This window comes from Sapajus apella, unplaced genomic scaffold (assembly GCF_009761245.1).
Source record: "Sapajus apella isolate SASKATOON/1434 unplaced genomic scaffold, GSC_monkey_1.0 scaffold49, whole genome shotgun sequence".
Classification (NCBI taxonomy): domain Eukaryota; kingdom Metazoa; phylum Chordata; class Mammalia; order Primates; family Cebidae; genus Sapajus; species Sapajus apella.
The window spans coordinates 1,386,327-1,400,676 of NW_022436989.1; the positions used below are offsets into that span (position 1 = coordinate 1,386,327).

General features: G+C 59.8%; 1 protein-coding gene across 1 annotated transcript in view; it reads left to right on the forward strand.

The window, feature by feature from the left end:
* Positions 1–131: 131 nt before the first annotated feature.
* Positions 132–14,350, forward strand: part of WNT3A (Wnt family member 3A) — a 56,287-nt gene continuing 42,068 nt past the window's right edge. Inside the window, exon 1 of the mRNA XM_032242094.1 lies at positions 132–327. Within this exon, the coding sequence (XP_032097985.1) occupies positions 257–327 (71 nt within the window). The 5' untranslated portion in view covers positions 132–256. The remainder of the gene's footprint in view (positions 328–14,350) is intronic.

The following is a 14,350-nucleotide window of genomic DNA, read 5'->3' on the forward strand; positions in this document are numbered from 1 at the left end:
AAAAAAAAAAAAAAAAAAAAAAAAAAAAAAAAAAAAAAAACCGCCCCCGCCGCCCCGCGCCGCCCCGGGCCTCGGCCCGCAGCCCGGCCGCCGGCCCACCTGGCGCAGCGCCGCCCTCGGAGCCCGCGCACACCCGCGCACCCGCGGCCGCAGGAGGGCCCAGCGACGCCGCCGCGCCAGCTCCCAGGGCCCGGCCGGCCCCGGCGCTCACGCTCTCGGGGCGGACTCCAGGCCCTCCGCGCCCTCCCGCGCGGCGATGGCCCCGCTCGGATACTTCTTACTCCTCTGCAGCCTGAAGCAGGTTCTAGGCAGCTACCCGATCTGGTGGTGAGTGAGGCTCCTCGCGTTCGCCCCTGCCCCCGTGCGCCGCGCCCGCAGCAGACCGCCCCTCGGGCAGGGACCCCGCGGTGGCCCGAGCCCGCGCCCTTCTGCTCCCGCCCCGCGTGCCGGCCGCCCGCGGTTGGTTTTCCTGGACGGCCACGTTGGACCTGTTCAGGCCAGGCTGGGACGCGTGGGTGGCGGGGCTTCCGGAGACAGTGATTCCCGAGCGGGGGTGGGGGAGCTTGCGGAGAAGATCCCAGCTGCCCCTGGCGTCGGAAGGGGCGAGCAGTGGGCTGGGGAAAGGCGGAAAGAAGGTCGGCACGCGCGGTCGCCGAGGCCAGGGGACAGGCGAGGAAAGAGGGCCAGAGAGAGGGAATTCACTGGGGACGTTCCTCAAAAACCATATCTTACACACAAACACACACACGTTTTAAAACAAAGTCGGTGAGACAAGACTGAACAGCTCGGAGCCGCGTGGTTACGTAAAGAAAGCTGGGACCCGGCGGGGAGTGGCGCAGAGCCGGCGGCGGGGCGCACTGGGGGCCGGCTCTGGGCCCCGCGCGCTTCTCCGCCGCAGTCCGGGCGCGGGGGTTTCCAGGGCCCCTCTCTGCCAGCCCTCCGCCTGGGTCCGCCTGGCAAGGAGGGGCTGCTGTAGAGAGAGGTAAGGGGAAGCTCAGCACCGGGTGTGAGGGGCTCCAGGACCCTCAATCAAAAAGCGCTGTGCTGCGCCCTCCACGCCGGAAAAGGCGCGTTCCGTGAGACCCTCCCCAGCCAGGCGATGGAAGTGCAGATAAATCAAAGGAAGGGTCCCCAAACGTCTCTCCCAGGCCTCCAGCCTCCACCGCACACATCCTGTGGAAAGGGGAACGGGGGCCATACTTTCTTAAGTGCTTGTGATTCCTCAGAGCCCTCACCAAGCAAGGGTCACCCCAGTTCCGAATTAAGGGCGCTCTGAGATGCCCAAGATTGAGGAACACAGTGGGAGGGCTGTGGGCGCTCGGGGCCAGGCGCAGCGCTGTAGGACCCGCAGTTGGAGAGAAGCCTCCCCACAAGCATGCACACTCCCCCCATCCTTCTCCGACGGCAGCCTGGAATTATAATAATTACGCCAAGGGGAAGGGGGGAGACTCAGCGAGCTGAGGTACATCTAATCCGATAATAATTTTTCTCTTCGAGATGGTTCAGGAGCGGGGGCTCCCGCGGTAGGGGCGCCGGGCCAGGAGCAGCCGGGCAGGAAAGGGGCAGCCCTAGGCGGCCGAAGGGCCTGGAAGAGGCCACGGGAACTCGCTTCAGGGACCCCCACTCCGCGCTCCCCGACTTCCGCGTGCCTGTTTCCCGTGCAACACTTGCGGCGCCCGGTGGCCCACCTGAGCGCCAGGCTCCGGGTGCGCCTTGGGGCGCGGGGATACTGACGCGCGTCCAGACGGCCGCAGGGGAGCAGGGCAGCTCGTCCGCCGGAGAGAGCCCCGAGGGCCGCCTGCTCACGCACCAGGCTTCTAATTAGAACCCGCCGCCGCGTTCCTGAGCGCAAAAGGAAGCGCCTTCGCCCCCGCGCCCTTCCCGTCAATGTCACCAGCCTCCTGTCAACCCCGCGCCCTAGGATCCTTGTCTTGTCGGCCCTGAGGGCTTCTAGCCTCCGTCCCCACCCACCTCATACCCATGTACACCTCGCTTTCACCCGGGCCCCCTGTGTTCCGCCCCAATGCACCCTGAGACACCCTCGGGAGAGTCAGACATTCTTCAGGGGAGCCAGGAGGAGCAGAGAAGTGAAGTCCCTGGACTCTCTCCGCCCTCCCATCAAGAGACCAGGACAGCCCTTTGGCCACACAGGGAAGGGGGGCCTGGAACCCCACCTGACACTGACGGGGGTGGGTGGTGAGGACCCCTCCCCCGTCCCCACCCCCACTTTGTTCTCAGTAGGGTTCTCACACTTGGGGATTCTCTACTTCCTGAGAAGCAGCATCTTCTTCAGGGAGGCTGGCTCCCTGGGGACGAGACTGCCCCCTTCTTGATCTCCTCTCTGCCCCCAGGCAGGCTCTGGGGCAGGAGCAAGGACATGCCTTCCCCGGAGGGTGGGGGAGCCCGTGAATAGCACACAGGCATCCCAGCGGGGAAGACTCACAGGACACAGCCTGCAGGACCCCTCTGCCGCTGGACCCCTGCTGCTGACGGCCTGCAGTTTAACAGCGGGAAGATTCTCTTCCTCTGCATCTTCTACCCAGCACAGCCTCTCCTTTCTCCTGCCTCCTCACATCCACCCCAGAATAAGCATCACCGGGGAGAAGGGGGACCTTGGCCCCTGCCAGGTGGACTGCTGGTGAGCCCCAGTGCAGCAGAGCCGGCTGGGGCGGGAACCTCTCTCTAACTCCTCACCTGCGCCCCCAACCCCTCCCTAACACCCATCGCTGGCCCCTTGGCTTCTCCCGGCTCCACGGTCCCCGGCACACAAAAGTGAAAGTGAAGGGGAATCTCCTCACCTGGAGAAACAAACCAGGAAACAGCCCAAATCAGGGCAATTAGGCTTTTGAAGTCCACAGAGGGAGAGGCAAAGGTGTCGCTGTGGCCAGCAGCCCTGCGAGAGTGTGAAGGGCCACCTGCCTCCCCAGGGCCGCTGGCCCAGAGGTGTCTCACACCACGCAGCAGATGCCAGTGGTCCCAAGGCCCAGTGGGTCTGAAATGCAGAGAGGTGGGCCTGGCCTAAGACTGAATGGCCCACAGCTGTGCAGACATCCAGGCGAGTTCCTTCTGAGCTCGTCAAGTGACAGAGAAGAGCCAGGCAGGGGAGCAGACAGGCCTGGGCACCTGACCACCTGCGTCCCAATAGGCCACAGACGGCAGGGACTAGTGGCCCCCACCTCCCTGCATGCCCCTTCCAAGCTGAGTTCTCAGGAACCGGAATTCACAGAAGAGCCCATGCGGACAGAAGACAGGGCAGCTGAGCGGCCACGACCCCATCTGTGGATAATCCCCCCCCTGCATTGTGCTCCCAGCACCTCTCCCTCCTTCTTCCCATGGCATCTTGTTATCTCCCCAGGGGCTCCACCAGGACCCTCGAGGTCCACCTGGGCCTCCCGCCACCGCCTCCCCCGGGTCCAAGCCCGCTTCGGGGCTGAGGACTGGATGGTGTTCATCTTTCAAGTCCCCCTGCAGCCGTCACCAGACTGGGCTGTGGCAGTCCCGCCACGGCCGCTTCCCGATTCTGTTCTTAGTGGTGGCCGCACTCTCTCCCCTGGGACCCACACCCTCTCAGCCACCTGGGGTTGCTGCCAGGCCTGGTCATGGCCACCGCCATGCGGAGCACGGCAAGCTCTGTTCCTCACCCACGCCCGTTCTCTCAGGCCCTTCCCTTCCTGGGCCTCACCATCTCCTGCTGCATGGTGGGCTCCTGAGCACGGAGGCCTGGCCGTCCCAGGGAAGCACGGTGTAAGCCGTGCCCAGCCTTTTCCCCACCCCTGGCCCGCTCCACAGCCTGGCTTATGGTCCGTCCAGGGTCCCCTCACGTCCTCTGGGCCTCAAGCTTGTAAAACACATCATGACCCGCATTTTTATTGGGTCTCTCATGCAGCCCTCGGCAGAGCATGTATGCCCTTTCAGGCCCCCACTCCCCTGCACACTCATGGGTGCCAACAACCTGGGCACAGAGCTCAGCCCCTGCTCCCACCCCTTCATGGGCTGGAGGGCCGGCACCCCTGGAGGCCCTGCTCAGAGGCGTCTGCACCCCCGACCAGGCATCTGGCCGGTGTCCTCAGTCCGGGTGGGCCTCACTGCAGTGGGAGACAGCCTGATTGGAACACGGGGCAGGCGAAAAACAGTTCAGGGGGGTAGGAGCCAGGAGGGGGTGCAGAGTGGGAAGGAACCCGGCTGGAATGAGGAGCAGGCAGAGGTGTGCAGCGGGCGGGCGGGCAGGGGGCTGCAGCACGGATGTTTTGGGGACTGAGAGGGGCCAGTTGGGCAGGGCAGGGACACGGCCCAGGGTACCCCGAAGCTCAGATGGGAAGGGCCCTGAGACAGGACGAATGGGTGCCACTCTCAGAGCCACTCTGTCTCCAGGTTAGCCTGAGACATGTGCTCCTTCCCAGGCCTGGCCTCGCCCCTTCCTCCTCCTTCCCTGTCGTCTGTGTCTCTGTCTCTGCTTCTCTCTGGCCTGTCTCTGTCTCTCAGTCCCTCCCTGTCCATCTCTCTCTCCTCCTTGTCTCTGTCTGCCCGTGTGTATCTCTAGCTCTCTGTATCTGTCTCTGCCTTTGTCACTCTTTGTCCCTCTCTCCCTGCCTGTCTCTGGCACTCTATCTCTTTTCATCTGTCTCTCTGTCTCTTGTGGTCTCTGTCTCTGTGCCTCTGGCCCTGAGGACAGCAGTCATTAGCAAATAAAACTCGTGAGATGAGCTGAGTGGAGCCACCAGGCCAGCCCTTCTAGAGCTGTGGGCTCAGGTACCTGGGGGTGGCATTGCCCCTCAGAGCTGCCTACACAAACCCCTCCTGAGGGTAATGACCAGGAGTGGCCACATGTCAACTGTCTGCAACCAGACATCGGCCGTGCGTGACCACCAGGGTCTGTAGCCACTGCAGGGACCCACAGCACCTTTCCGGAGCAGAGCGCAAAGCTCCTTCTGCCTGGGGCTCATACCGCAGGCACTGGCTGCCCCTCCAAGCCCCCAGGGCTTGTTCTAAGGGCGTTTGCTTGGCATAGGCCTCCTGGAATCCTCTGTGGGGGATGAGCACATACAGTCACAGAGCCCAGTCTTAGGGGTGGTGACCTCTGGGGCCACTTCTTCCCCCGGGTGCCCTGTGCCTGCCTGTCGCTGGCCCTCAGGGAGGGAAGCTGCGGTGTCCAGCAGCCCTCCCAAGACGGCCAGCTCCATCCAGGGACCCCCGCTGGGGCTTCTCAATGTGGGGCTTATCGTGAATGCTCAGCCACCTGTCCATGAAGAAATCAGAACAGAAATAGGAATTTAAAAAGGATTTGGTGACATTGTAGCGGTTTGACAGTGCTCCAGTTATTTCTGTGGATTTTTATAATAATGGAAATTTAAAAACAAACCAGCGACATCCCTCTGTTGAGACTCTAGTCTGAGAAGGCCAGCCTGAAGCCACACCTGGAGTGATGGGGGCGGGGGGTCTCTCCCTGTGGACCACTCCCTGCAGCGCTCGTCCATTGGATTTTTGAACCAAACATGAGACTTCTAACTTGTCCCCTTTAAGAGCAGTTGAAGGGCTGTCTGGGCTGCTGTTTCTGTTCAGAAGACCTCATGTCTCTGAAGGCTGTTGGTTGGGGAAGGAGGAGGATTAGACTCTGTGGCTCAAGGGACAGGGGCTGGGGCAGAGGCTACAGGTGCCAAGGAGGCTGGTTCTGGCTCCAAACTGGAAAAGCCTCCCTAGGAATGAGAGCCAGTGCCCAGAGTGGTGCCTGGGAGGTGCTGAGCTGCAGCCACCTCGGCTGAAGGAAAGGCCCCACACACAGGCTCTCACTCTGTCACCCAGGCTGGAGTGCAGTGACGTGATCTTGGCTTACCGCAGCCTCCGCTCTCATGGCTCAAGTGATCCTCCCACCTCGGCCTCCCGAGTAGCTGGGACCACAGGTGTGCACCACCCACGCCCAGCTGACTTTGTGTTTTTGTAGGTACGGGTTTCACTGTCCGGCCCAGGCTGGTCTCCACCTCCTGGGCTCAAGCAATCCTCCTGGCTTGGCATTGTGAGTAGCTGAGGTCACAGGCTCATGCCACCATGCCTGGCTAATGTTTCTATTTTTTGTTGGGATGGGGTCTTGCTCCATGGTCCAGGCTGTGCACCTGAATGCTGGGCAGTCCCCCACCCCACCCCTCGCTGGGTTACAGCCCTGAGGCCGCTGAGGGGCACACAGTCGGTCTCTGCCTCGGCCTCCCTCCTGGCTTCCCCAGGTGACGCCCTGGAGGTGTCTCTCACGTTGCTGCTTCCACATTCCTTCCCGAGCAAAACGTGCCGCTGCTGCCCAGGGAAACTGGCAAGTGCGTGGCCGCGGGCACAGGAGCCGCTACGCCTGCTGGGACTCGCTCAAAGTATGTGTCAGTAATCCCAGCTGGGCCGGCGGGCAGGAGGAGGTGCCGGCTGGGAGGGCTCCAGGCAGGGCCAGGCAGCCTGGACTGGGAAGGGGTACAGACACCCGGGAGGGACCTTGGAGCCTGAGGTCCCGGGAACCCCGCCCCGGCTCACAAGGTGCTCAAGCTGCCAAGAGTGGTCTTCCAGGCAGCTGCAGTTCTACCACTGGGTGTGAGGAGAAACCAGAGCCCTGGGCGTCTCGCGGGCAGGTGGGCACCCTCAGGCAGTCTCAGCCCTGGCCAGCTGGGAGGTCATCCACCGACAGGCAAATGCCCTGAGCCTCAGGTCTGAGGGTGGAAGCCTTATCCCCACCCATGGAGCCAGTCTGATCTTAGAAAGACAAAGCTTGGGAACAGGATGTTTGCTCCAGAGGCCCCCACAGAGGGGAAGCCCACCTGCCCAAGCAGGACCCTCTGTGGCAGAGACACCCCCCACCCTGGTCCTCCACACCCTCCTGCATTGCGGCTGTGCTGGAGCCAGAGGGGTCCCAGGAGGCAGCCAGCTGGGCACAAGTCGCGTCCTGGAGGGGCGGCCCTGGCAGGCCGGCGAGTTGGGTGCGCTGGGCCACTCTCCAGTCAGGAGGAGGCTGAGGTGACATCCAGCAGAGCATCAGGGCCTGGGAGCAGCACCCCCATTCCACGCACTGCTCCCCCCCTGTCTCAGAGTTTCAGGCAGGAGGGGGCCCCTTACACCATTTGACAGATGGGAAAACTGAGGCCCGGGTTGGTGGGGGAGAGAGAAAGAGCAAACAGACGAGTGAGTAACAGGGTCCGAGCTGGAGCCCACGTCCGCCTCCCAGGCCTCCTCTCCACACCCCTGCGTGGAGCGTCACTGTGAGGTCCCCACGCCCCCAGCAAACGTGCAGGCACAGAGGCGTGCCCTTCGGGCATGGGTGCTCTGAGTTTGCTAAATTTTACTGCTGAAAGACACCAGGCCTGGACTTGAGGAACCTAAGAGCCTGCCAGCCTCAGAAGGACTTGAGCGGGAACAGTGGAGGCCGGATCTGATGGGCGCTCAGCACCCCCACAGCTGCGTGGCTGTGAGAAGGGCTGTGGCCACGGCCCCACGCTTTGCCCTGACCCTCCATCCACGGGGATTAGGTAGCACCTCCAGGGCCGCCACGCAAGATGGGAAATTGCACGTGGGACCAAACCCAGCAGGGGAGGCCGGCGTGGCCCAGGCTGGGCTGGCCTGCCGCCCGTCTTGTGGTCCCGGGCCAGCCTCCTTCCTCCCTGCATGTCATGGCCAGCGTCTCCCCGTATCCCTGGCGAGCTGCCCGGCCTTTCAACAGAAGCGAGGGAGTGGGGAAGGAAAACCATTAGTGCTTGCGGGCTGCAGGCATGGCTGCTGTGACTTCGGCCGCAGGCGTGAGCCGTGGGTCTAGGGACTGGGGCCGTTCTGCAAAACTACGTTTGTGTGTGTTCTGAGTGGAAGATGCCAGCCTCCCTTCAAAACAAACTATTATTAGGAAAAACAAGCAAGCAGCTTTAGTGAAAATCTGGAAGGAAAGACAAGTCTGTGATCTTATCAACTTTTTATGTTTTCTAAGGATAGCAGCAGTTTGTGTTCTGCTAAGCATCATCTCCATTTCTGGGGCCTTCTGGATGATCACACGTGTGGGTACCCCAGGCCCCCGTGGTGCCGGAGTGTGTGGTCTGCTAGCTCAGCACTGCCGTTCCCTCCAGAGCTGGGATTCCAGGGAGAGAGGACAGAGGGGGAGAGGCGGGAGATACCGAGGAGCAGGGCGAGTTCCCTGGGGACACTGATTTTGTATGGCCGGAGGGATATCTGCTGTCCCATCCAGTTGGGTAGTTAGAATTCCAGCCGCTCAGCTGGGTGGCAGCTGGACGTGGGAAACATGGACTCCTCCTGGGACACCGTGGTGTTGGCAGCGAGAGGGAAGAGGGAATGAATCGCTCATCCGGTGAATCACAGGCTCAGGGTGCAAGGCATGGGGGCAGGGAGGGCGGGCCCGACTCAGCCTCTCCCAGGGGACTGAGCCCAGCCTTCCTGCCCCTGCTGTTCCCACCACCCGGAGGCAAGGCCTGAACCTCACTGCGACCCAGATTGATGACAGGAAGTGAGCAGGGAGTGATGGATGACGAGATCACCCCCACCCCAGTGCTCACCTGTGGTTCCTGTGTGAGTGACCCTCAGCGAGGACCTTCGTCCCTGACCAGACTCTTGTTTGCGCGCCTACAAAGCATGGGAGAGGTCAAAGTGGATATGGGGGAATTCAGGAGAAGCCCAAGTGGGAGCCCCGGCCCTGACTGCCGGCTGGGGCCATGCTTGTCTCAAGGCACCCGTCAGGGCAGGGGCCACCCATGAGCAGACAGGAGCCACGGACTGACAGCCAGGGCTCAGGGCCTGGCCTCGCCTGTCCCTTTCTGGGCACCGGATGTTGTGCCTTTCTGTCCCCCACACATACTTCAAGGGTCTGCTACGACCTTGCTCTTTTGAGGACCCTTCTGACTAGAGGGTGGAGGTAGGTCCCTGACCTCACAGGGTGATTATCAGCAAGGCTGACTCCCTGGAGACTGGGCCCAAGGGAGCCCCCCAGGACACTCAGAGTCCCCGTGAAGACAGACAGGGGCTGTGGCACCAGTTTAGACTCAGGGAAGCCACAGAAGTTTCCCCGTCAGCCTTAGAATGTCCAAGCCAGAGGCAGCGTGTGCTGAGTTCGTGCAAGAGCTGTTGTTAGGAGGAGCCTGGCACCCTCCCCCGCTCCCTCTGCTGCGCGTGACACACCTACCCACCCCTGCCTTCCACCATGAGTGGAAGCCCCCCGAGGCCAGCAGTGAACCCAGCACACATTCCCCGTGGCACTCATGTTCCAGGTCGACACTGTGAGAGGACCCTGGTCTAATCCACGACTGCCCAGTACAGCTGGGGAAACTGAGGCTCCGAGAGTCCCAAAGCTGCAGGTGCAACAGTTAGGGTTACTCCCACATACCCCTGGGTGGTCTCCTGGGGTGGAAAAGGGGCGGCGCTGGGGACAGGAGGCCCTGTGATGTCCTGTGTCCTCAGCTGCAAGGAGGCTGCCCAGGCTCTGTGTGACTGGTGCCATTTATCTCTGACTCGTTTATAAATGTTACTTCGCAGGACTGGGGCTTCATACATGTGTTAGTCCATTCTACATTGCTATAAAGGAATGCCTGAGACTGGATAATCTATAAAGAAAAGAGGCTTCATTGGCTCACGGTTCTGCAGGCTGTGCATGCATGGCACCAGCATCTGCTTCTGCTGAGGCTTCATGGTGGAAGGCAGAGGGGGGTACGTATGTCACACGAGGCAGAGGGAGTGGCGGAGGGAGCCAGGCCCCTTCCAACAACCAGCTCTTGCACGAACTCAGAGGGAGAAGTCCCTCATTACCACAGGGAGTGTCCACCTCGAGACCTAAATGGGTGGGGTCTACCAGGCTCCACCTCCAACACTGGGGTTCGCATTTCAACATGAAAGTTGGAGGAGACACACATCCAAACTACATGAACACACTCGAAGGCCATTGTAGGATCTTAGGGAGGCCGACATGCCAGCCCTGTTCTGCTGTGTTAGCCAATGGCCATGGCAAAGCTCCATCTCCTGAGCCTCGGCTTCCTGCTCTGGAAAGTCCCGGTGCCACCTCTCCAGGTCATGTGGGTTTTGGGGAGCCACATAACAGAGCCTGTGGGCAGGGCACCAGTGAGCTCCGCCCAGGAGGTGGAGGCAGGTAAGGGGCTGGGTGGTGGCCGTGAGAGGAGCCGTGCTGGGGGGTAGAAGGAGAAGTAACCGGCTTCAGTAGGGCTCCCTTTCAGAGACAAGAGCGCTGGAAAGGTGGGGAGGCCCCAGGAGGGAAGAGGAGGGACGAGCTCGCTAAAGACCACAGTGGCGGGGAGCAGAGGCTCACACCTGCAGTCTCAGCATTTTGGAAGCTGAGTTGGAAGGATAGCTTGAGGCCAGGAGTTCAAGACCAGCCTGGGCAGTGTAGCAAGACCCCATCTCTACAAAAAATACAAAAATCAGTCTGGCATCATGGTACTCGCCTGTGGTTCCAGTTGCTGGGGAGGCTGAGGCTAAGATGGGAGGATCGCCTGAGTCCGGGAGGTCAGGCTGCAGTGAGCCCTCAGCCTGGGCCACAGAGCAAGACCTCATGTCTGAAAAACTAGATTAAGACCGGGCATGGTGGCTTACGCCTGTAATCCCAGCACTTTGGGAGGCCAAGACTGGCAGATCATGAGGTCAGGAGTTCAAGACCAGCATGGCCAACATGGTGAAACCCCATTTCTACCAAAAACATACACAATTAGCTGGACGTGGTGGCCGACGCCCGTAATCCCAGCTACTCCAGAGGCTGAAGCCGGAGAATCGCTTGAACCCAGGATTTGGAGGTTGCAGTGAGCAGAGATCACGCCACTGCACTCCAGCCTGGGCAACAGAGCAAGACTCTGTCTCAAAAAAAAAGTATAAAAAATTTTATTACAATTTTATAATTTTTATAAATTAAAATATTTTTATAAATTAAAATAATTTATTTTACAAATTAAAATATTATAATTGTAATAAAATTTTACAAATAATAACGGCCATGGTGATGGGCTGGCGGAGACAGTGGTGGCCGGGTCCCTGGAGCTTACACAGCAAGATGCCCAAGGTGGTGGTCAGGCCCTTAGATCCTCCCCTTCTCTGGGTCTGAGAAGCTTAGGTGTTGGAACTCGGAGGTGGTCAGGAAACGCCCGTGTGAGCAGGGAAGGGAGAGGCAGGGTCTGCTGGTTCCCCCAGCTCTGCAAAAAATACAAAGCCAGAGAGCAGCACTGCGGCTTCGACGCCGGCTAAGCAGACCCGCCTCCCCAGTGTGGGCGTCAATGTCCCTTTCACGTTCCAAAGTCAGATCCGGGAGCCCAGGTTTCGTGGCATTTGCTGCATCCTGAGAACCTGGGCTGAGAAGAGGACCCTGGGAACACACGACCCCCGAGGAGGAGGTCTGGGCATCCCGTTCACTCAGTTCACTCACCGTTTGCACTGCAGTCACTAGTCCCTGGCGAGACCTGAGACAGGCCTGTCTGTCCCTGACCCCAGGCAAGCCTGGCTCACAGGGTGTGGATGGAGGAAGTTACAGGTCAGGGTTTCCCAAGCATTGATGGATTCCGGTTATCTGCATTCTCCTTGGATTAGAAATTTGGATCCTAGGAACTTTTGGGGGTTGAGGTGGGGATAGTGCCTGTGAGGTTTAGCTTTTTTTTTTTTTTTTTTTTAGAGACAGGGTCTCGCTCTGTCACCCAGTCTGCTGGCGTAATCACAGCTCACTGTAGCCTTGACTTCCTGGCTCAAGTGATCCTCCCGCCTCAGCCTCCCGAGCAGCTGGGACTGCAGGTGTGCGCCACCCCACCCAGCTAACTTTTGTATCTTTTGTAGAGATGGAGTCTTGCTATGTCACCAAGGTTGGTCGTGAATTCCTGGCTTCAAGCAATCCACCTGCCTTAGCCTTGCAAAGTGCTGAGATCACAGGCATGAGCCGCCGTGCCCGGCCTTACATTTGATTTTCTTTTTAATGACCCAGCTTGCCACCCTCCCAGGCAGGCTCTGTGTAGCCCAGCCCTTCTGGTGGCCTGGTGCTGTCAGAAGGAGAAATCTCTCAGGAAGCAACCAACTCAAGGAGCTGGAGAGACCCTCTGGTCCACAGGAGGCAGGAGAACCCACCCCGACCCCAAGTCCACAAGGGCCGGTCAAGGGAGGGGTCCCATCAGGGCTGGCAGAGGCCAGGGATACTGGTGCCACCTCTGGGCTAGCAGCTGGCCACCTGCACCCTGGCCACACTCAGGAAGGTGGTAGGTGAGGGCCTGCCCAGGGGGAGGGTGAGAGGGGGCCAGAGCTGGCTGGCTGACTCAGCCCCCTGAGGACGGAGGCTTCAGACTTGGGAGTCTCCCTCTGCTTTCCTTAAAGACCCGGGACAAGGCTGCCCCTCTAAGCCCCAAGCCTGTGAGCCGAGGTGGCCCCGACGCCATGCTGGTCATGCCGTTCTGGGGGTGGGCAGAGTGGCAGTCCCCAGAATGAATCCAGCGTCTAGCTGTGGAGAAGGGTTGTGCCTTGGAAATGGCCGCATCCCACATCCCCCATCCCCCAGGCAGTGCCTATTTTGAAAGCAGCGACCTGCAGCTGGATTCCTTTGTCTCTCCTCATCCTGTCTCCAAGTAAATAAGACATTCAACTACCCAGGCTTTTCCTTCGTTCTGACACCTTTGGCTCACTTCCCCAGCTGTGAGTCAGGCTGACCCAGAGCCTAGGTACCCAGCCCTTCTCAGACACACTCCCCGGCTCAGCCATGACACTCAAATGCTTGTCCCCTACAGCATTCCATTAGGAAGATTTTCAAACATCTGGAAGAGAGGCAGCCTTTGGACATCAAAGCCTCCTCTCACCCGAGGTCCGCCTGCTTTGTCTCACAGCCGCTGCACCCCGTTCTCCATCTCCCGTCTTATCTTTTTATGCTGACGTCAGTCGCTCTATCCCAAGCACTGCAGCAGGCACATCCTGAACCAGCGCTGGATGGTGTTTTTGTTGTTGCTTTTGGGTTTTTCTTGAGACGGAGTCTCACTCTATTGCCCAGGCTGGAGTGCAATGGCACGATCTCGGCTCACTGCGACCTCTGCCTCCTGGGTTCAAGCGATTCTCCTGCCTCAGCCTCCAAAGTAGCTGGGATCACAGGCACGTGTCACTGTGCCCAGCTAATTTTTTGTATTTTTAGTAGAGACAGGGTTTGACCATGTTGGCCAGGCTGGTCTCAAACTCCTGACCTCATGATCCGCCCACCTTGGCCTCCCTAAGTGCTGGGATTACAGGCATGAGCCACCACACCTGGCGAGCGCTGATGTTTTGCAAGTAACATCCCACATGGAGTCACGCCATAGAATGGGTGAAGGGGAGCGTCTGGGTTCATAGAATGGAGGCATCTCACCTGGAGCAACCACCTCACCCTGGCTTAAAAATGAAAAGCCCCTTGTCTGGGCACGGTGGCTCATGCCTGTAATCCCAGCACTTTGGGAAGCTGAGGTGGGTGGATCACCTGAGGTCAGGAGTTTGAGACCAGCCTGGCCAACGTGGCAAAATCCTGTCTCTACTAAAAATACAACAAGTAGCTGGGCGTGGTGGTACACACCTGTAACCCCAGCTACTCAGGAGGCTGAAGCAGGAGAATCACTTGAGCCAGGAGAGGAAGGTTGCAGTGAGCCGAGATCGCGCCATTGCACTCCAGCCTGGAAGCCCCTGCGAGAATCCTGGGCGAAGCAGACAGTTGGTCTCCCAGCCTCACCCTACATGGGCACCAGAGGCCCCTTTACTGGGGCTCCTGGGTGTTCTCAGGTGCATGGGTTGAAAACCCTATGGGCACCTCCCTGGCCTGGTTCAACCCGTCTTCTCCTGTCCAGAGACCTCTCTCCCACAGTCCAGGTAGGAGACAGCTGACCTTGACCAGCACACCACTGGACAGGGAGCTTTCCTGCCACCCCCATGTGGCAGTGCAGACCATACCCTAGGGACCCCGGACGGCCATCCAGTGATCAGGATTCAAAGAAAGAAAGAGGATAGTGGAGAGGAACATAGAAAAAGACCGCCCAGCTACCTAGATCAGGGACATCAATCCAGCCTACATAAGGGCTGGCCTTCCTGGGCATACTGGGATCTGCAGGACGGCGGAGAGGCTGCACAGGGGCACCTGGGGTGGGGCACCTGTGTATAGTGAATGAATGAGGGAGTGAACGAGCGTGTAGTGAATGAATGAGGGAGGGAGCGAGCGTGTAGGGACATCAATCCAGCCTACATAAGGGCTGGCCTTCCTGGGCATACTGGGATCTGCAGGACGGCGGAGAGGCTGCACAGGGACACCTGGGGTGGGGCACCTGTGTATAGTGAATGAATGAGGGAGGGAGTGAGCGTGTAGTGAATGAATGAGGGAGGGAGCGAGCGTGTAGTGAATGAATGAGGG